A 21,319-nucleotide genomic window follows, 5' to 3' on the forward strand; every position below is an offset into this window, starting at 1 on the left:
CAGCATGGTTAACCGCGAGGAACGATGGAAGCTGCAGTCCAAAACAACTGGGGGGCCACCAGTTGTAGAGGATAGTTTTTTAATATTTGCCAAAATAATAAAATATTGTTGATATCCTTACTATAAAATACCATTCTGAGGCAAGGGAGAGCTACAGAGATGCTTGGCCAGGATATACAGCACTAATATTTATTTTATAAGCAGATGTAAGAGGACATTTTATTACAAACAATGTGTGTTAGCTGATTCTGGGAGTTCCCATATCTGAGTAAGTGAAAACTAAGTAAGTTTTTTTTTTAATTAAACAATGCACTATAACCTTCTCATGTTCCAGCCAAAAATGTTCCGTAGGTGTCAGGGTTTTTTTAGAAATATCTCAACTGCATTTATTCTATCCTAAGCACAATAATAGGATGTTAGCATTTTTCTAGCAATGTGACACCCACAGTTGTCCCTTCAAAGTGTGATTGAAATTGTCATCATAGATGGAGAATGATACAACTACTCTCATGGAAACAATTTCTGGTGACACCATTTTAAAAACTCACATTGCAAATCAGCTGCTAGTTAACTAAATGCCAATGCTTAGGATAGACTCAAATATAAATAAACTCTAGGTTGTCTGGCAAAATAGTAAAATGTTTGTTTCCATCCCCCTTCTCATTGTGAGCAGGAAAGTACCTTTTTGGTGTAGAACTTATTCAGCTGTGTCTCCTGGCCATTCCTCCTCCAAAGACAAAGCACTTTTGTTTTAGGACAGTATGTCATGTTGATGAGCTTTTCGTACCACCAACGTTCATACACAGTGCCGATGTTGCTCCTTAGTACAATACAATCATCGCATACCTGGAGTCATAAATAGTCTTAGATAGAAATCATAACACCACTAGGAATGTCTGAATCAGCAAATCTCGAGCTCATTAAAGTTCTCCGAATTCCACCTCAAAGTTTGTTCCAATTTTGTCCATATCAGATTGTGATCTTTTTTTTTCTTTTTGAATGAAAATTTGTGCATATTTTTGTATTGTATTGTCCCAAATGTTTGCAGCAATTGTGCATATTTTTGAAATGCACGCATTCTTCTCCCAGTGATTAATTTTTTGATGTATGCATTTTTTCATGCCCTTTTTTTGGTCTACAAATCACATCCCATGCTTGGAAATGTATGGACTTCAATCGCAGATTGCGCTCAAGTCCATGTTTTGGTCCAGGAGGTGCAAACTGGGTAACTTCTGCTCAAAAGCAAACTGAAACAAATTCCTCATACGTCTCTACATACAACCCACTAATAGCAGTAGGGTTTTTTAAAAAACATTTACTCCAGTCTCTACCTCCATGAAGAAGATGTCCCCTGTTGTATCTGTCCCAGCATGTACAACAAATGTTTGCTTCTTGATGTGCCTACTGCCACTTGGTCGGATTGGGAGCTCCCTGCCAGACTAAATAGGAGGAAAAAGATCCAAATAACAACCTTTCATTTTAGTCTTTACCAGCAAATTAGATCTCAGACATGTCCTGTGAAAATGTATTCTCTAAAATTTGATTAAAACATTGGAAGACACTAAGTAATTTATTTCCGTACAGGGACACAGTGCTGTAGCAGTGTAATATAACTTTCCACCCAAAGTTATGAGAGTCAGAGAAGAGTTGTTTTCATTCTTTGTATTACCTAACAGAGAAATCATAACCACAGGGCTGCTATGCACAATGCTACATATGTTTCACTCCCCTCATTGTAACCAGTGAGGCCTCAAAGTGCTTAAATTTGGCTGGATTGCACCCATTATGTTCTTAAGGCATATGCCTACTACTACATTGTTTAAAAAAATCTTTAAAGCATATACCTTAAAAAATCCACCTTAAAAATATAACATGAATTTGCAACAACCACATTTTCCCAAACATGTGTTTGGGAAACAAAGGGGAAACAAAGTTAAAGGAAGATGGGAACCCCATCACCTATTTCCGGAACTTTTAGCAGAAGCATGACAGACCGATAGACCATACCTCCAAGCAGACAATTCTGCTCACACAAAGAATGAAATTAACTTTCAATGCTAGACTTCTATCAGTCTTTCAATAGAAAATATAGTTATATTCAACATTAAAGTGTGACCCGTTTTTGTACTATGTACATTGCTGAACCTTTTACAAAACATCTATGATGAAGTAACCGTTCCTGGGGCTCAGGAGACTGCTTCTTCAAGAAGCCTGAAAGATACCCACTCACGACGGAGAAACAATCAGCACCTTTGAGGGGAATAACAAGAAAAACTGGCAACTCGATGCCAAAGAAATGAGCAGGCAAACACTGAAAGGAGAAAGGCTGCATTCTAATCCCAGACCTACCATTCAAGACACAACTGGGGCCAGGTTACCTGAAGGATAGTCCCCTCCCATATATATCTGCCTGGACCCTAAGATCGTCTTCAGTGGTCCTTCTCTGGGAACCTCCACCAAAGGAAGTGAGGTGGGTGGCTAGTAAGAAGAGGGCCTTTTCTGTTGTGGCACCCCGGTTGTGGAATAAACTTCCCAGAGAGGCTCACCTGGAGCCTATGTTGTGCTCTTTTCAGCACCAGGTGAAGACCTCATTTTCCCAGGCATTTTAGTCTTTCAGTTTCTGTTGTTTTAAACCTATTACTGTTATTTTAAATCTGTGCACTGCTGCTAGGTTTTAATGTGGTTTTTATTTTAATTTTATACTGTTGTTTTAAACTTTTATATTGTATTTTATCATGTTGTATGTTATGGTTTTAATGCTTATGAACCACCCAGAGAGCTTTGGTTATTGGGCGGAATAGAAAAGTAATAAATAAGTAAATACAACTTCTTCCTAGGGACAGCCAAATCCATTGGTCAGGTCAAGAGGAGCTGGTTCAGTTCCTTACCCAGGAACAGGAAACAGATTTAGCCTAGAAAAGTTGCCTACCTATTCAGGTTCTAAGGAGGAACTTGGACATAGCAGTTAGTGTCCACCAGCCCAGTGGGAAGTTGGCAGACCCTAGCCCAAACAAACACCATGGGTAGGAGGCAGCTCTTAGCAGGAATTTCCTGCTAGAAGTCTGAGATAATGCTTTAAGAAACCCAGAAATATTTCACCTTGGGGATCACTGTCTTGCAGAAGGCAAGTGAGGAATCAGATTCTCTTTCATGCAAAGTACTGCTGAATAAATCTAGAAGACCTAAAGGTATTTTTGGCCATGTCTGAGTCCTGAAGCCACTTGTTATAAGGGGTACGTGCAAAGGCAAGACAACAACCTAATAAGTTTGTTCTAGGCTTAAACAGGAGAAAGGAAGAGAAATGCACTCCATAGCTCTAACTAGTATCTTCCATTTGCAGTATTTTAATCTTGTACATAGTGTGCTAAACACATTTTAAGTGCTTCCAGATGGAAGGCTCTTAGTGCTACCAATTAGAAGGCATTATGCAGCTATTCTGTCTTTTTCCCCTTAACAGATTTTCTGCAGTAACAAGAAAGATGGAAGGAGTGGAAGGAAAACACAGGAAAGCTATGAGAGAAGGCAACATCTTCTGAACACCACAACCCCTCTCATTAAATTCTGTGAATGAGGCAGGACAATGGCACAATAAAAGCCTCATCTGGAAGGACCCTAAAAAAGAGTGGTGAGCCTGCCACGATCTCCTGCCTTCAAGGTGCAGCCCTCCATTGCCACACCACCAGATTCCCAGTGATTCTGCTGGGAAACGAGGTGCACAGGGAATGTTGCCACACTGCTATGAAAGGACATATGGTTTATCTGTAACTCTCATGACATTTTCAAATTTTGGCAATGAACAATGCAATCTGTACTTGAGTGTAAGATAAGGACTAATCCTTCTATTTCCTCCCCTCCCATCAAAGAAGAGAGATATAGATACACTGAGGGTTTAAAAAACTTACTATATTGGCAATTTTGTCAAGCATTTCATTTATTTCTTGACTATGCATGAGGCCAATGTGAGATTTCCCCATCAAACGGCGCACCTTCTTCCTAATATCATTCTTCTGCACCTACACAGCAAAATATAGTACTTTATAGATGCCTCTATAGTTACAGACAAAAACATTTGCATATATTTACATCTGAATATAGGGACAGAAACTGATCTGTGTCATTAGCTGTGTTTCAAAGAATGTAAACTATCATGTGAACAGATAAAGACTAGTCAAGATGAGACACTGTAATAACTAGTACATAAATTGGATAACTGGGAAGAGGGAAAGACCTCAAATATACCCAATTAAGGACTTACAGATCAAGCATAAATGCATGACACTGTGTTATGGGATTGCTCTTGTATATTAGGGGTTAGAAACTAGTGAACAATGGAATTAATATTCTTGCCCCTTCGTCTTTTCTCTCTTGCCCTCCCCTCAATACATCTTCAAACAGCTCTGGAAGAGGCAAATATATGAGCGAGTAGAGGTGCACTTAGTCCTCTGTCTGCCTTCCTCAGGAGGAACTTGGGATGGAAGGCAGGTAGACCAAGCTACACAAACGAGAAGAGGCATTTCTTTTAGTTGGTGTGCTGTTTGATCTCTCCCCTTCCTACAGTTCACCCCAGAGGGAATGGAGAGGTCAAAGTACATGTATGCAAAGAGGTGCACTTGGTCTGCTAATGAACCCCAGTTCCTCCCTTCTCCAAAAGATCCCCCATCCACCCCAGTTTCAAGTAATGCAAAAGGGAAAACCCTCTGGATGTACTGGTATATAGCATTTAGGGAGAAGAAACTTGGCCCTTCACATCCTATTTCAAATGGTCCACTGGTTGTACTAGTTGCTGACCAGCAATGTATGTTATTCTGGAAATAAGGGAGGTTCATCTGGTGCCACTTCTGTTGTATCTTTTCAGTACCACACAAATACTTCTTAAAAATTCTCTCAGGCCTTTTAAACAGTTTTAATGCTGCTTTTAATTACTGTTTTAATACTGTTTTATGCTGGATTTGTATTTTAATTTTCTATTTTATTGCTTGTAAACTGCACCAGAATTTTGTTGTTGAAGAACAGTAGAAAAATTCTTCAAGGTTTTTTTTCTTTATGAAAACATGCAATGGCCTTATGGCAACACCTATCATGAGTCTCATTAAAATGGGAAGAATTAATCTAATATACAAAAAAGTGGCACCTTCATCATGAGCATGTAGGCTACCATATTGTGAAGCAGTGTAGCCAATAAACGGTCTTCATCATCTTCTAGACGCTTTCGGTCATGTTCTCCTAAAGAAAAATACCTAAGGGAAGAAACATACATGAAATGAAGCCAATGATGAACTTTCACCTAGGGGGTGTCTCCACAAGCAATTTACTACGATCTTGCTGTGTTTAGAGGTCATTTGGGGCACATGACGTTGTGGCCATCCCACAGCCACCCCGGTGTTTTGTGCCAAAAAAAGTTTTTTCTGAGACTACTTTTAGTCCGATTGTTTTCCTTAATTCAGCTTGTCTACGCTTCTGTTGCGGTGTGCACCAACCCTCTGCATTTATTCTGGCATGATAGCCTGGCCCAGGGAAGTGTCTTTCACCTGGCCGTGACCTCACTGACCCCAGTCAAAGGGTGTTTCCTCAATGTTTTCCCTGCCTGTGTTTCTCCGATGTTTCGGCCATTTCACTCATTGAACGGGAGTAGCTACACTCCTATAGCACTACAGCACTATCGTGAAATAGCACATTTGAATGGGAGTAGCTATACCTGTTATTCTGCTACTGTGGTTTTAGAGGGACAGTAATAAAAAAAATGGGGGGGGATCAGGCATGGCTTGTGGAGACAGACACTAACACACACTGGCTAGAGAAAGCAGAATGGGTGGAACAAGGCGAGAGTGGGAGGGAGTGGGTGAGAGGGAACAGGCTCTCTAGGTGATGGTGTGGATGAGACTCCACCCGGTAGCCACCCAAACAATTCACGGTAAACTGCCATGTGACCTGCCAATAGCCCCAAGCTAGTTTTGGGATAATCCAGGCTTTCAAGCCCCAGATGGAGCAGATTCGACTCCAGTAAAAACTGCAGCAAAGTGGAGAGCAAACTAAACCCGTCACCATGGAGATCCCCCCCTACTCACTTCTTAGAAAGGGTGCAAAATGCTATATCCTTCTCTATTTATTACTTTTTTCCTAACTGGTAAAAAAAGTCCCTGCCTGGGACTGTGTTTGCTGCTGGAGAAGCCACCCCTCTGGCTGGAGCTGGCACTGAAGAGGGAAAGAAAAAACTCCCCCGGGGCTAATTACGGCTGATTCGAGCTGGCTGGGCCAGAGTTCCCTTGGCACACTCTTATCAGCCCAGCTCTGATACGGCAGGGTCGCCCCTTTTGGGGGAGCTGCTTCAGAGGGAGCCGCAAGGGCAAGGGCCAACCCCCTGACACTGGGTTGACTGATTTTGCGGCTTTTATGTGGGGGAGTTGGTTGTTTGCTTAGGATCCTTTTATGTGCTTGGGAGAGAGGAAATATGGCCAAGTCGCGGTACTTGAGGGGGGCCCAATTAGTGTGGTTACAGGTCAAGGGAGGTACGGTGTTGGGAGGAGGGCTAGCCAGGTTAGGGGAACACGGCCCAGACAGTTAACGGCTGTGCTGTGTTCTGGCCCTGCCTCCAGCCTCAGGCATGGTGGTTGCCCTATCAGCCTGCCCTCGGGTTTCTGGATGCTGCTGTTAAATGCCAGATTGGTTCATAATAAGACCTCTATCATCCATGATTTAATAGTGGATGAGGCAGCTGATCTGGCATGCATAACTGAGACCTGGGTGGGTGAGCAGGGGGGAGTTAGTCTCTCTCAGCTCTGCCCACCAGGGTATTTGGTTCAGCATCAGGGAAGATGTGAAGGCCGGGGACGGGGGGGTTGCTGTGGTCTATAGGAGTTCCATCTCCCTCTGCAGGCTCCCTGTCCATGTGACTACTGGTCTGGAGTATTTGCCCCTTGTGTTGGGCCAGCGGGACAGATTGGGGACTCTGTTGGTGTACCGCCCAACCCGCTGCTCAACAGACTCCCTATCTGAGCTGACGGAGGTGGTCTTAGGTGTGCTGTTGCAGTCCCCCAGACTGTTGGTTCTGGAGGATGTCAACATTCACTCTGAGGACACCTTGTCTGGGGCGGCTCAGGATTTCATGGTCTCTATGACGACCATGGGACTGTCCCAACATGTCATCGGCCTGACACATGTAGCTGGGCATACTCTAGACTTGGTTTTCTCAACTGGACATGGAGATGGTTGTCTGAAGGTGGGGGACTTTGCATCAGTCCCCTTGTGGTCAGATCATTACCTGCTGAGGTTTAGACTTACAGCAGCTTTCCCCCTCTGCAAGGGTGGGGGACCTATTAAAATGGTCCACCCCCAGAGGCTAATGGATCTGGATGGTTTCCAGAGGACTCTGGGGAGGTTCCCGGCTGATAGGGCGGGTTCTCCTGTCGAAACCCTGCTTGATCTGTGGAATGCAGAAATGACCCAGGTGGTTGACATGATTGCTCCTGAGTGCCCTCTCCTGAGTAGAGCTCGTACTACTCTGTGGTATACCCCAGAACTGAGAGTGATGAAACAAAGTAGGAGATGGCTTGAGTACAGATGGAGAAGAACTCCTAGTGGATGCAATCGAACACTGGTATGTGCCTATAGTAAAGTATATTCAGGAGCAGTAAGGGCAGCAAAAAAACATCATCTTGCTGCCTCTATTGAATTTTCTGTCTGCCGTCCAGTGGAGCTGTTCAGAGTCGTCCAGGGGCTATTACATGCTGGCTCCAAGGACACTGTAGACCCCTCTGAGACCTGCTGTAATGCATTTGCTAGGCACTTCCAGGATAAGATCTCTTGCATCCGCTGGGACTTTTAGACTCCAGTGAGAATCTGGTGATGTATCCAGAGCGCAGCCTAGTCCTGTTCTTCTGGATGAGTTTCAGTTGGTACAGCTCAAGGATGTTGATAAGATGCTTGGACCGGTTCATGCAACCACTTCCATGCTGGATCCTTGCCCCTCTTGGCTTATAACATCTGGCAGGGGAGGAACAGCTGGCTGGGCCAGGGAGGTGATTAATGCCTCCTTGCAAGAGGGAGTGGTCCTGGGCCGCCTCAAAGAGGCGGTAGTGAGACCACTCCTGAAAAAACTCTCCCTGGACCTGGAAAATCTTAGTAATATTAGGCGAGTGGCAAATGTTCCTTTCCTGGGCAAGGTTCTTGAGCGGGTGGTTGCCAACCAGCTCCGGACACTCTTGGGTGAGACCAATTATCTAGATCCATTTCAGTCAGGGTTGAGGCTGGGTTTTGGCATGGAAACAGCCTTGGTCGCCCTGTATGATGACCTATCTAGGGAGAGAGACAGGGCGAGTGTGACCTTGTTGATTCTCCTTGACCTCTTGGCGGCTTTCAATACCATCAACCATGGTATCCTTCTGGAATGATTGTCTTAGCTGGGAGTGGGAGGCACTGCATTGCAGTGGTTTCACTCCTACTTGGAGGGCCAGCTCCAGAAGGTGGTGCTTGGGGAACATCGGCCCTGTGGGTTCTCCAATATGGGGTTCCACAGAGGGGTCAGTTTTGTCCCCCATACTGTTCAACATCTACATGAAACCGTTGAGTGCAGTCATCCAGCGTTTTGGAGTTCATTGTCATCAGTATGCTGATGACATGCAGCTCTATTTCTTCTTTTCATCTTCTTCAGGTGAGGCTGTGGATGTGCTGAATCAGTGCCTGACTGCAACAATGGATTGGATGAGGGCTAATAAACTGAAGCTCAATCCAGACAAGACTGAGATGCTGTTGGTGGGTGGTTCTGCTGATGGGATGGAGGGTGTTCAACCTGTTCTGTATGGGGTTGCACTCCCCCTGAAGGAGCAGGTCTGTAGCTTGGGGGTCCTCCTGGAACCATCTTTGTCACTTGAGGCTCAGGTGGCCTCAGTGGCATGGAGTGCCTTCTACCAACTTCGGTTGGTGGCCCAGCTACACCCCTATCTGGACAGGGATAACCTGGCTTCAGTTGTCTATGCTCTGGTAATCTCTAAGTTAGATTACTGCAATGCACTCTATGTGAGGCTGCCTTTGAAGACGGTTCAGAAGCTGCAGCTCGTGCAAAATGCAGAGGCCAGATTGATAACAGGGACTAGAAGGTCCGAGCATATAAGACCGATTCTGGTCCACCTGTACTGGCTGCCTGTATGTTTATGAGCCTGATTCAAGATGCTGGTTTTAACCTATAAAGCCTTACACGGCTTGGGACCACAATACCTGACGGAGTGCCTCCTCTACACAAACCTACCCGTACACTACGGGTAGCTACCCTCCTCCAGCTGCCTACTCTGAGGGAAGCTCAGAAGATGGCAACAAGGGAGAGGGCCTTCTCAGTGGTGGCCCCCAAATTATGGAATGATCTCCCCGACGAGGCCTGCCTGGAGCCAACATTGTTATCTTTTGGCGCCAGGTTAAGACCTTTCTCTTCTCCCATGCATTTGGCAGAATATGATAAGTTTAATTGATCCTGGAATGGCATATGGTTATGGTGGTCTGCTTTGAGATTGCTTGTTGAAGTTGTTTTAGATATATGTTCTTGTATATTGTTCGGTTTGTGTGTTTTTTACGGAATTGGCTTTTAAATCTGTATATTGTTTTTTTAAATGTTTTGATCTTTGTAAACCGCCCAGAGAGCTTTGGCTATTGGGCGGTATAGAAATGTAATTAATTAATTAATTAAAATAAAATAAAATAAAATAAACTGCCTTAAATCTCTCCACAGGCCCAGCACAAGATAACCCAAACATAAATTTAGCATATCTCAAGTCAAAAATGTTTCATTTTGTAGGCCCTCCATTAAAACATAAGCAAAGGTATAGGAGTTCATATTGAGAGAAAGACTTTACACATAGAGAAAAGTTAAACTTAGAGATATATTTGTAAAAGAGTTAGTTAGAATAAAAGCAAACCTTGAATTCCAAGAAACTAGTTCAGCCTTAGCTGACATAATACAGAGAGAAATAAATTGTGGAGAATGTGTACTTTACCTGTCAATCATCTCTTGAGGCCCCTGATCCATTCCCATTCCTTCTCTCTCTAACATCACAGCATCCAGAAAAGCATCTTCCCAGAACTGCACCTGGTCCCACAGAGTTGAGCGCTCTTTACCTAGATAGCATAGAATATATTAATCCAGAATTCCCATATTTTCATAGGACAGGATAAACTTTCCTCTACAACATGCTCCAGTAATTATACAAATTAAAAAAATAAAATTCAAATAAGATCAAAACAAACCAGGAGATGCAAGATGTTTCCTTATCCTAACCCACTGCATATATTACAAGCACTTCTGATCTCATCTCACAAGCTATAGCGAGCTCTCCTACAACAGTGCACCCTTTCATTCTGTGGCTTGCATTCTTCTGTCAGTACTCGCAAAATGAAAATGATGCAAAATGCAGGAACAAGAATAGAACAGGTCTAAGTTTACAGAAACACATGTGAGGATTTTTTCAATGCACACAGAGAAACAGAAAGAAGAAATTATTACTCATAGAGAAGGTTTCCATGGCAGCATCCTCTAATTGGTCCCAGACAGATCCTTTATCCCTCCCTTTATAGTTCCAAGCAAGCAGCAACAAGGCAGCAAAAAAGAGAAATGAAAAGTATGACAAGACTGAGCAATGTCTCTGGATTAATGAGACTCAGGTGAGAAACCTCCAGTGAACAACATGCTATATATTCCAGGGTGTAGTCAAAGAAGGTCCTGTTACTCTCCAAACATGCCAGCATAGATTGACTTTTTGTATATTGTGTAACAGTATCTCAAGATATCATTTTTAATTAGACACCTCAGGATTTGACAGTATTTATTTTCAAAACTGATATACTACCTGTCATGTTACCATTTCTAGGTGGTGTACAGGAATAAGAGTAAAAAATACAAAAATTCCAAATACAAATATAATAAAATCCAAGATTCTCCAACAGTAGTCATTAAGAACAAGTCTAGGGATGTACGAATCCCTTACCTTTTTCCGGTCCGGGGCATCCGTGGGGGCGAGGGGGAGGTGATCCGTCCCGTCCCCCCCCCCCCCCGGAATCCTCCTCAGCTGGCTCCACTCTGCGGCAAGGCTGCGGAGCTGCCAGCCGGGGCTGGCCACAACTGGATTTCCGGCCGCTGCCGGGCTGCTGCGTCCGCAAATGGCAGCCGTCGTAGTGGCCGCCATTTGCATCCTTGCATTAAGCCGTGATAGGCTACGTAAGTATTTATGTAGCCTACCACAACAAAAGGCAAGGACACAAATGGCGGCTGCTACGCCATTTGCGTCCCTGCCTTTTGCCACGATAGGCTACGTAAATCCTTACACAGCCTATTACGGCAAAGAGCAGGGGCGCAAATGGCGTAGTGGCCATTTGCACCCCTGCTCTTGCCGTGATAGGCTGTGTAAGGATTTACGTAGCCTATCACAGCCTAATGTAGGCACACAAATGGCGGCTGCTACGACGAGCCGGAGCCGCCGCATCTGCTGCTGCCACATCTGCCGCCAGGTAGGTCTGTTCCGGGGGGGGATTCCGGGGGGTGGCGGGGGGGAGGCCGTTCTGCCACGGACTCCGGAGGGCCGGATTCTAAAGAATCTGGCCTCACTGGATTCTCCAACATCCCTAAGAACAACTTAAAATCATAATGGCTGGCATTACAAGCTGCCAAATGCTGAGGAAAACAAAGAAGTCTTCAGAACAGTATGTTCTTGGGTATACCGAAACCATGACCACAATGGGTAGTATCCAGTGGTTGGACTACCACTATTGATGTTGCACTAGCATGAACTGACACTTAATATATAATGTAACTAGCACAACTAGGAAAAGCAGATTTGCTGCCCAAAAGCAGAGATTTACAACCTAATTTTGGTGGCAAATTGCCGTTTTCCTATTGCATTAGTTATGTTGCACAAGTGCTGGTTTACACTAGTGCAACATCAACAGTGCTAGTGTTGATTATGATACTGAATGTGGAGGTTTACCATTTGTGGTGTAGCGGATTGAAGATGTAATAATACTTTCAATGTCTGGAAGAATGCTGTATAGGTATAATCTGCAATTGGATTTATATTTGGATATTTGGTTTGTTCTTATTGAAGTTTAATATAATCCTCTCTTTTTTTCTTTTCCTTCTTTTGCTATCCTCCCTTCCCCCCCACCCCCGAATGCTGTAGCGTTGGAAACTGAAGATTCTGATTATGTTGTTGGTAGTGTTTATATCATTTATACAAATAAAATAAGAATAGATTTTTTTTAAAGTGCTAGTGGAAGTGCACCATTGGATCCTTCGCCAAAATTCCTGAAAGTGCCTCATTTTCAGCTTCATTATAGTCTGTTAGATTCAGATAAACAGGTACGGTAGTGACCAAGGCAGTGAAGCCACCACGGGGTGATTTGTGTAGAGTAACTATTAGTTTGAATGTTCTGATGATCCTATACATCAGCACTTTCTACAAAACATTTGTGAGCTCTGCTCTCACCACTTCTCTGTAATGTGTCAGAGATTTTAAGCAAGTACAAAGCTCATTCCAAGGTGGCTTCACTTCTTCAGCTCAGATACTCGCTCTAATTCACCCTTTTATTGTTTTTAGAAAAAAAGACTACAACAAAGGCTGGAACATGAGTGATATTTCACTGAAATGACTATGCTTTGAACAAATATAGTCCAAACAAAGTAAAATTCAACTCTTACCCAGAAGACCCTCATAGAGATAAACTCGGCTTGTATCTTCTAGAGCTCGCCCAGGACTGCTGCATTTATTATCTTTCACTGTCTGCTTCAAACTATGAGATTTACCCTTAAAAAAAGAAGGGGGGGACATGTCAGAAATGTCAGTTTAGTCAGGCATGTTCCATTGCTCCTTATTATGTATCCAGCTGCCAAGGTTATTCTGCAAATCCTGTTGATTTGGAGAATATCCTGTAGTAATCCTGTTGAGCAGAAATAAATAATTCAGAAGTTGAAAAATACATGTTACAACAAGAATTTCAGTCACTTCTCAAATTCAAATAAATTTAAAGATATCTTATTGCCCCAACAAGACATACAAGGTCTATCACAATGGGGCAATTCATGGTTAACAAGGCAAGTATCCTTGCCTCATGTATACTGGAATTTGCAGTGTTAAAAACCATAAAATATAAAGGAGATGCAAATGCACACATTTAGAGACATTTATGCTGGGTAGCTAAACTTGGCCCACCCCTGCTGGCACTTTGTCACTAGGGATGGACCCTTTCCAACAAATCCCTTTCTACGAGATAATGGATCTACTATTATACTGTCCACTACCACTACCTCCACCACCACCAGGACTCCTAAACAAAACCAAGCATGTTCTTACAAAGATAGAACTAGTAGCAGAATTTGTCTCAATTTCACTGTCTGATACAGTGCCTCGCGATCCTGTCAGGTTTCCACCACTCTCTCCACCAAGGCCATCACCAGCATTGCTGCTCAAATCACTATCTGCTCCTAGTGTCTCTCCAGAGCTGTTGCTTACCTGAAGAGGAAAACAAACCATTTAAACTGCCTGTCCATTTACTACCCAACATACTGTGAAGACAAAGATGCATTCAGAGCATCATTCAAAAACTTAATTAAATCTCAAGAATTCCATCATCCCAGCCAAAAGTAAAATGGGAAGGCAATGTTTCTCATGAGCCATGGTATAAAGGCATCAACAACAGCAAATCCTACAATGTGAACATGCTGTTTGAAGGGAAAAGGGGTTTTTTTTGTCTAAGAGCTTTAATGCAACTTATTCAGAGGCTACAATAATTACAAATAAAGGGTTGGCCCTAATCTTTTCAATTAACATATTAAGAGGAAGTGAGATTCACAAAATTTTTAGAAATGAACACTAAAAAAATGTTCATTCTTCGACCCAATGATACAACTTAAAATAATGTGAAGTCACAACCACATCCATCACTTTCCAACAAGTATTTTCCTCTCTCTTTGACCTGACCCATATCTTAAGCAGCCCCTATATGCAGACCTGCTGATAGGCTTGTAGCTTGACTGGAATCACATAGAAGCACCAATCATATGAACCAGCAGTCCACATGGGAATTGTACATGCAGCCCCTGCCATTTAGGCAGCTGAAATTGCTCAAGAAAGGGTAATTGCAAATGAGGGAAGGGTGGCGGCAGGAGGTATAGCCTCATATGGAAGATTCAGGGTCATTTAATTGGCACCTCCAGAGATTTCCAATGGGCTGTGAGTGCATACCAGTGGTTCTGTGTGCTTCAATGGATGATGAGAGGGGGGCTGCCAAATATATGAATCAGGACTCTATTAATTAAGAAAGGAGATGTCTGACCATTAGCCTTTAGGATTCTGTAACATTATGCATGGTCTGCACATACAGGAATTATAAAGTCTTCAGTCAGCTAAGTCATCAAGCCTGAACTTACATAGACATAGTCACATTTAGACGAATGCATCAAAATGAAGTGCAAGCAAATCAGCTAAAATGTTTGTGATTTCATAGAATCATAGAATAGTAGGGTTGGAAGTGGCCTACAAGGCCATCGAGTCCAACCCCCTGCTCAATGCAAGAATCTAAGTCAGAGCATCCCTGACAGATGGCTGTCCAGCCTCGTCTTGAACGCCACCAGTGTGGGAGAGCCCACCACCTCCCTAGGTAATTGGTTTCATTGTCATACTGCTCTAACAGTCAGGAAGTTTTTCCTGATGTTCAGCTGGAATCTGGCTTCCTGTAACTTGAGCCCATTATTCCGTGTCCTGCACCCCGGGATGATCAAGAAGAGATCCTGGCCTTCGTCTATGTGACAGCCTTTCAAGTAGGTTGAATTTGAATTGTTCTGGGATATAATGTTAGAAATGTATCTTCTGTATACATAAAATATATCAGGTCAGATTTCTTCTAAAATAAAAGATCATCAATTAACAAACATTTTGAAGCATTGTTCCCATACGGCCACGATATCACAATTTAACAGTATAAACACAAAGGGAATATATACGCATATATTACAAAGCTGTAGAAATGAATAAGGACACCTACCAGAGAAGTATATGCACATGTGGGGGACATACTTAAATATAAAATTGGAGAGCTAAGGAGGGAGCATACACCAGAGGCACACTCTCAGCACCTGCAACTTACACAACTAGAAGGAGAACATGCACACAAACAGTCCTGAAAAACAACCACTAGAGTCAAATCCAGTCATTTCCCTTTGGACATGCCCTACCACTGTGCTAACTTCAGAATCTTGGCTGGTGCTTCGGATCATAACAGCAGGTCCCACACTTGCCACAGAATCCAGATCGCTCTTCTGAAATCATGAATAGATAGGGGAAAAATATTCACATTAGACTTTCCTATTACTGTTTGGAGACTTGGTCAAGATACTTAATTTGGGGTGACTCTAAGGAAGGAAATATAAATCTCATGGCTCAAGTTTCCACCGGCCCAGAATCAACCACACAGGAATGCATGTTGCAGTCATAGGTATATCAATGCTTCTTCAGATGGAGTTTGTTGACCCCACACTGAAAAGCAGAATCTCTATATGAGGCGACAGTGAATTCTCACAACCCTCTCCCCACCTTGAGGTGAACACTACACTCACCTGGGAGCTGGAGGTTAAGCTTAAACCACTGTCGGCACTGATCTGTGATTTCTTCTCATCTGTTTCTCCCAGATCAAAGAAGTGTTTTGTACCTTCTGATCCTAAATAGAGGGAAAGAGTTACCTAATTAAACACGAAAAGGGAAAAGAAAGAATCAGAAGGGAGATGATTGCTTTGGTGCATGGGCAGTACCAAGAGAGGAACCAGAGGACCTTCTTCTTTACTTTCTTGGTACCATAAAGCAATAATATAGCCCAGCTGGTCACAGCCATCATTTTGTCCTGTGTCGATGCACCTGAGAAGCAGACCAACTACCTTAAACAGTCATCCATTTGGGAGGGGGGAGAAGAAACAAAACAGGCATCAGACAGAGCCCGGTTAATACAAGGCATGCCAAACAGTCACCACATGACGCTGGAAAGCCATTTCTTTAGCTCTTAGATACAAGCCTGTTTTTGTTGCTTTTTGGAGGGAGTACTTCTAATCACTTGACACTTTCTACTAGATCTAATATACTGCCAACAACTGCTGAAGTTCTTTCTTCCATTCACCCAGTGATACATGGCAAGACCAGTGAACCAAAAAGTCAACAATTATAATTTGGGGACCACAAATAAGAGCTTGAAGTAGGGGCAAAATAGCAATATTATACAGTCACTGTAAAGATGTAAAAAATGGCTCTCCAGAGTTTGCAGTAACATAATGAAGCAGTGAGTGTGGGTTTCAGCTGCTGTGAAGACATGCATTCATTATCCTACCCTATCCATAAATAAAATAAATGCTGAAGAGATTTATGCTACATTCATGCAGTTCCACATTTTTTACCCTCTTCTGATGAGATGATAGACAGAAAGAAAATGGATGAGAGACAGAATTGGGAAGGGTTTGGAAAGCACTACGCAATGAAAGTAAGGAGGCAGGAGAAGAATACATTACAGACTACACAGGTCACCATTAAGAGCTCAGAAGGGGGAAGAGACCGAGCACAGCGCTTCTGCCATAGCCATATCTGCCAACTGTTCCATAACAGGGACACATGACCAGCAGTTGGAGGATTTTTTTTTTATAATTACAGTTCTAAGATGTGTACAGATAATGTCATCTGGCAACTCTTTGTACACAATACAGCAATACCTTACATACCACTAAATCAGTTGATCTAGAAATTAGGAGTGCGAGTGGGATTATATGTAATGTCTATCATTAGATAGTACCAACACCAGAAAAAGTGAATCAACAGGGTGCAAGAAAAGGAAAGAAAATAATATATATGGTGTGCGTGAAGAAAGGATTATTGGTGTAGATTTTTGGGATGATCATATTATTAAAGAATGGTAAAACCATAAGAAAGATGTGCAGCTTATCCTAAAGGTTCTATGCACTTGCATGTACTTGCTTGTCATTCTATCAGGAATCCTCTGTATGGAACGTATTTTAAAGATAAAGTATTATACAGAGCATTCAAGCACTTAGATGTCTCCAACTGTGATGCTAAGGATGCTTTCGGGGAAGTAGGTGGAAAATGGAAAGATGAAATCCATAGGACTGCTTTCCGATAAATCTGATCATAACTGAGGCACAATCAGCAATCAAACACATCATTTTATATAAAAAGATCTAAAAAACCCAAATTAATTAATTCACAGATTATTAAAATTAATTTACTATCACAGAATTAAAATATGGATTTTTAAATCATACTGAAAGGATATGACTGCCTATTATTCACAGTTAAGCCTTGTGAACGGATGTTCACTGCTCATGGCATTGCTTCAAATGAAACTATATGTACGGAGAAGGCAATTATTTCAAGATACTTTTATCTGTGTGGATTAGCTAAAAAAATGCCTCCATTAAACGTTCAAAATATAACTTGTATTTCAGTTAACTGAACACACACACACACACACACACACACACACACCACCACAATAACTGACAAAAACAAAGCACCAAACACTTTTAAGCACTTGGCTGGTATAAGCCAACATCCTTTAGAGAAGGAAAATTGCTATTTATTTTCATAAAAATAACCTACATAAACAAGTTATACTTGACTTGAATGACTATATTTTTAGGTTTTTAATACCTAAAAAGGCATGAAGGCTGCAACTCAGAGAACATCAGGCACTTAAATTTGACAGGAATCAAAGGGAGTCAGGCAGCAATCCTATAATCCTGTGAGTAAACCCTATTGAATTCAGGGGGACTTACTCCTGAGTAGGCATACATAGGATTGTAGTGCACAGCATTCAAAGTATGCTGTTTAGTTGCAAAGGTAAATAAAATCTTAATAGGAATGGAGATAATGGAACTAAAGGGGGAAAGGAGAAAATATGGTCAGCTAGGTTTCTTGAAGAGAAACTAGGATAAAGTTCCCCACAAGGCTACTGCTACGGCGGTTGAAGAAGAACTGAGCAGGATCAGGGGAACCATACCCTTTGAGCATGCACAATGGGGTGAGGGTAGGCTTCCTGCCAAAAATCAATTAGCTATAGAAGGTTCCCAAATGGGGCTCAGGCACAGAGCCCATATGTGTGATGCACAGAGACCACAAGGAAGAATATAGTGTAACGAGAGCATCCTCAAAAGGCGAATTCTTTAGAGGAATCTAAGCATGGCAATGAATAAATCTGGTCCAGAATCAAATAGGAATCTTGGTTTAACACTGCTAGTCAAATGTGAATATCCTGCCTAAACAATTTAACAAGCTTTGCATTCACAATATTCGATACTGATATTCTCTTGTTGCATATAGCAGTGTGTGCCTATAATGGGTTATAAAATATGCTTGTTATCTAGTTTTATCATAAAGCTACCAAATATATTAACCAGGAAGAGGCATGAACACCACCAAATGCCACTTTGTATTGAGGTTTGCAAGAGTTGCCCAAGTATCCATTTAATTAGTGGTAGACTGTGAGACGAACTACACATTGCACTGTGTAGCAAAACATAACAAAACTCCAGTGGCCCCTGCTCTTTTACAAAAAGCCTGCAGAAGGGGCATTTTGAAATGGAGGAGGAGGAGGGGTGGAAGGATGTGCTTAACCCTTGCCTGCCAGCCCATTTCCCCCTGAAACTCCCCCCATCTGCAAACATGAATCTAATTTCACCTTGTACCTCTATTCAGGTATTCAATCAATTATGTATGTATATGTGTGTGTGAGCGCGCGTGCATGCATCACACAATTGTGACTGCGCTACGTATAATGAAGATATGGTTAGAAACTATGTGTACGTTATTAGCTAATATGGAGGATAAGGCTATCGATGGCTACTAGTTCTGATGGCTATATGCTACCTCCAGTACCAGAGGCAGTATGCCTATGTACACCAGTTGCTGTGGAACATGGGCGGGACGGTGCTGTTGCATTCATGTCTTTCTTGTGGGTTTCCTGTGGGCAGCTGGTTGGCCACTGTGTGAACAGAATGCTGAACTAGATGGACCCCTGGTCTGATCCAGCAGGGCTCCTCTTATGTTCTTAATATCTACTCTCATTGTCTCTGATTAAAAAAATAGTAGACTGCTGAGGTAGGCCTTGTTTGGCCAATTCATTCCTCTTTCCTAAGCATAGTAAACAAATAATTGCTTAGAAAAATGATATGCCAACCTTCATTATTCATAAAACTCCCCAGGGTTATTTCCAACCTCATCCAAGTAACTGATCACTGACATTAAACAATAATCACGGACCATTCAATTGGGGCTTGAAAGTCCCGCTTTGCAATCACTGGAGAAATACAGGACAAAATCTCTCCGCACAGAACACTCCTTGATGCAAATATTGCAGAGGCTGTAGACAACCCCCCCACCATCACCACCACCACCCAAGAGAGATTAACATTTTATGGGGAAACCTGTCCAAAATGTATTGCAAATTCAGTGGTAAGAAAGGGTTTGAAGCTTGGCTGGAGGAGATAGTGCATTTTTTCTCTCCTCTCCTGCCGTAGAAAAGGGCTACTCAGTGTACGCCAGCACTAGGTTTCTTTAAGAAATAGTGACCTCCTTGGTCTGCGCTATGGCTCATGTGGCATGAGTGCTCAATCAAAGGCTTAGGGAGTTGGCAGTTATGGAAAGGCCAGGGTGTGTGTCAAGTTTCTGTCCTTTTATCATATCCTTACTCAGTTTTTCCAAAGCTTTTTGCTTTGTCACTTCCTGGTGCTTGTTCCACAATTCTACTCAAGATGTAAGCAGGAGAGAAAGACAGAAAAAGTGTCAGATGCTGATCAGAGGTGGAAATGGAAACAAAAAAACAAAAAGGAGCCACCCAAACCTGCACTGCCAACGCAAAGATCAATGAAAACTGGCATGTGAAGAATTAATCACTTTTAAGTTAAATCAGGGGTTGAGTCCTGCATCATCTTTATTCACAAGGTTTAAAAAAGATTGACCATATACAATTAACTGGCTAAGAAAAACAGGTCTAAGTGAGAGTCACCTACCTGATCTCATCTGACTTCACAGAAATGACAGATTAGAGAGAGATACTGTCAGGTTCTTTATGCCCAACACTTAAAAGTTTATCAGCAAGTTACCAGAAAAATACATTGTGTGACTGTCCTCCCCACCCCAAATATATCCTCAATTCAAAATGTAATGTTGGATTAAAGGAACTGTATTTCTACTAACACAAAATGAAACTTTAAATGTAAACATTTTAGTTTGGGCCTAGCTATGCCCAAAATAATCACTGGGCTTTACATACTACTCTTCTAGCTTTGTGTGTGTTAAATATATCAGCCTCCAAGTCCTTCTTATCACAACAAATGAATACAAAAAAGGAGGAAAAAAGATGCACCATTCTGTACAAATGCTATCCAGAAAAAGTTCAGTCAGTTCACACTACGCTTCAAGCTATGGTGGAGGGGATTTTCTGAGACAGAACTCTGTACGAAAAGGGCAGAGTAACAGAATCCAAGCACTCTGCGAGGAGGTAAAAATTTAACCCACTCAGCAAACCCACAAAGTACTTCAGATTTCTAAGCTGTTTTCATTCTTGTATCAGAAAACGTCAGGTCCTTCCAGGTGCTGGTCTAGTGGCCCAGTGGCAGAATCTCAAACAAGCTTGCTGGAAATCCCACTATAAACAGTCCACTTCATTCCTCCTCACCATTTAGGAAGGCAGAAGCTGGGAATGCTATAAGGTAGGAAAGAAACTCAGCTCTTACAAGACCAGGGAAGAAGAAGTAGTAGTGGGGAGAATTAGTTTTTACTATTCTGCAATGGAAGCAGAGCATGGGAAAGCATAGACAGAAATGCAACAGAAAACCGATTCAGACCAGGTTGGAGGGATAAGGCGTTGGGGTTTCTGCAATGATAATAATGATATAAAGAGCACTAATTACAACTTACCTAGAACACCTAATCATTTCCCCCATACTTTATTTAGTGGAGGATAACCGATACTGGGCAAGACATGAGGAAAGATGATTTGTAGCTATATTGGTTTTCTTTTTAATTTACTAACTACAATAGTAGCAACACTGATCGAAATATGTTTTCGCAATAGTGATAGGCATATTCAAACCAACAAATGAGATTTCCCCACCCCACCTCCGGTACTTCCAATGTTTATTAACACTGAACATACTATGGGTTAAATCCAATGTTAGCCCTACTTAAGAGCTGACGCATTGAAATGAATGGGACTGAAGTTAGTCATGACTTTGTCCTATTCATTTCAATGGGATTACTCTAAGTAGGACTTATGTTGAATTTTACCCAATTTC

At 42.2% G+C, this 21,319-nt stretch overlaps 1 protein-coding gene across 23 annotated transcripts in view; it reads right to left on the reverse strand.

The window, feature by feature from the left end:
• The window catches only part of MADD (MAP kinase activating death domain), a 151,070-nt gene that overhangs the window by 35,856 nt on the left and 93,895 nt on the right, over nt 1–21,319 (reverse strand). For 15 of the 23 annotated variants that reach the window (XM_084849462.1, XM_084849565.1, XM_084849443.1 and 12 more), the window contains 9 exons: nt 15,587–15,687; nt 15,206–15,289; nt 13,326–13,484; nt 12,674–12,779; nt 9,981–10,101; nt 5,132–5,237; nt 3,903–4,013; nt 1,332–1,439; nt 682–846 (listed from right to left, as the gene is read on the reverse strand). In XM_084849462.1, the coding sequence (XP_084705588.1) occupies nt 682–846; nt 1,332–1,439; nt 3,903–4,013; nt 5,132–5,237; nt 9,981–10,101; nt 12,674–12,779; nt 13,326–13,484; nt 15,206–15,289; nt 15,587–15,687 (1,061 nt within the window). The remainder of the gene's footprint in view (nt 1–681; nt 847–1,331; nt 1,440–3,902; nt 4,014–5,131; nt 5,238–9,980; nt 10,102–12,673; nt 12,780–13,325; nt 13,485–15,205; nt 15,290–15,586; nt 15,688–21,319) is intronic. The other 8 variants (XM_084849584.1, XM_084849472.1, XM_084849547.1 and 5 more) reach the window with 3 other exon arrangements.

The sequence above is a fragment of the Heloderma suspectum genome, chromosome 1 (genome assembly GCF_057233095.1).
Source record: "Heloderma suspectum isolate Gila_16-S chromosome 1, 16-S_ref, whole genome shotgun sequence".
NCBI classification, from domain to species: Eukaryota; Metazoa; Chordata; class Lepidosauria; order Squamata; family Helodermatidae; genus Heloderma; species Heloderma suspectum.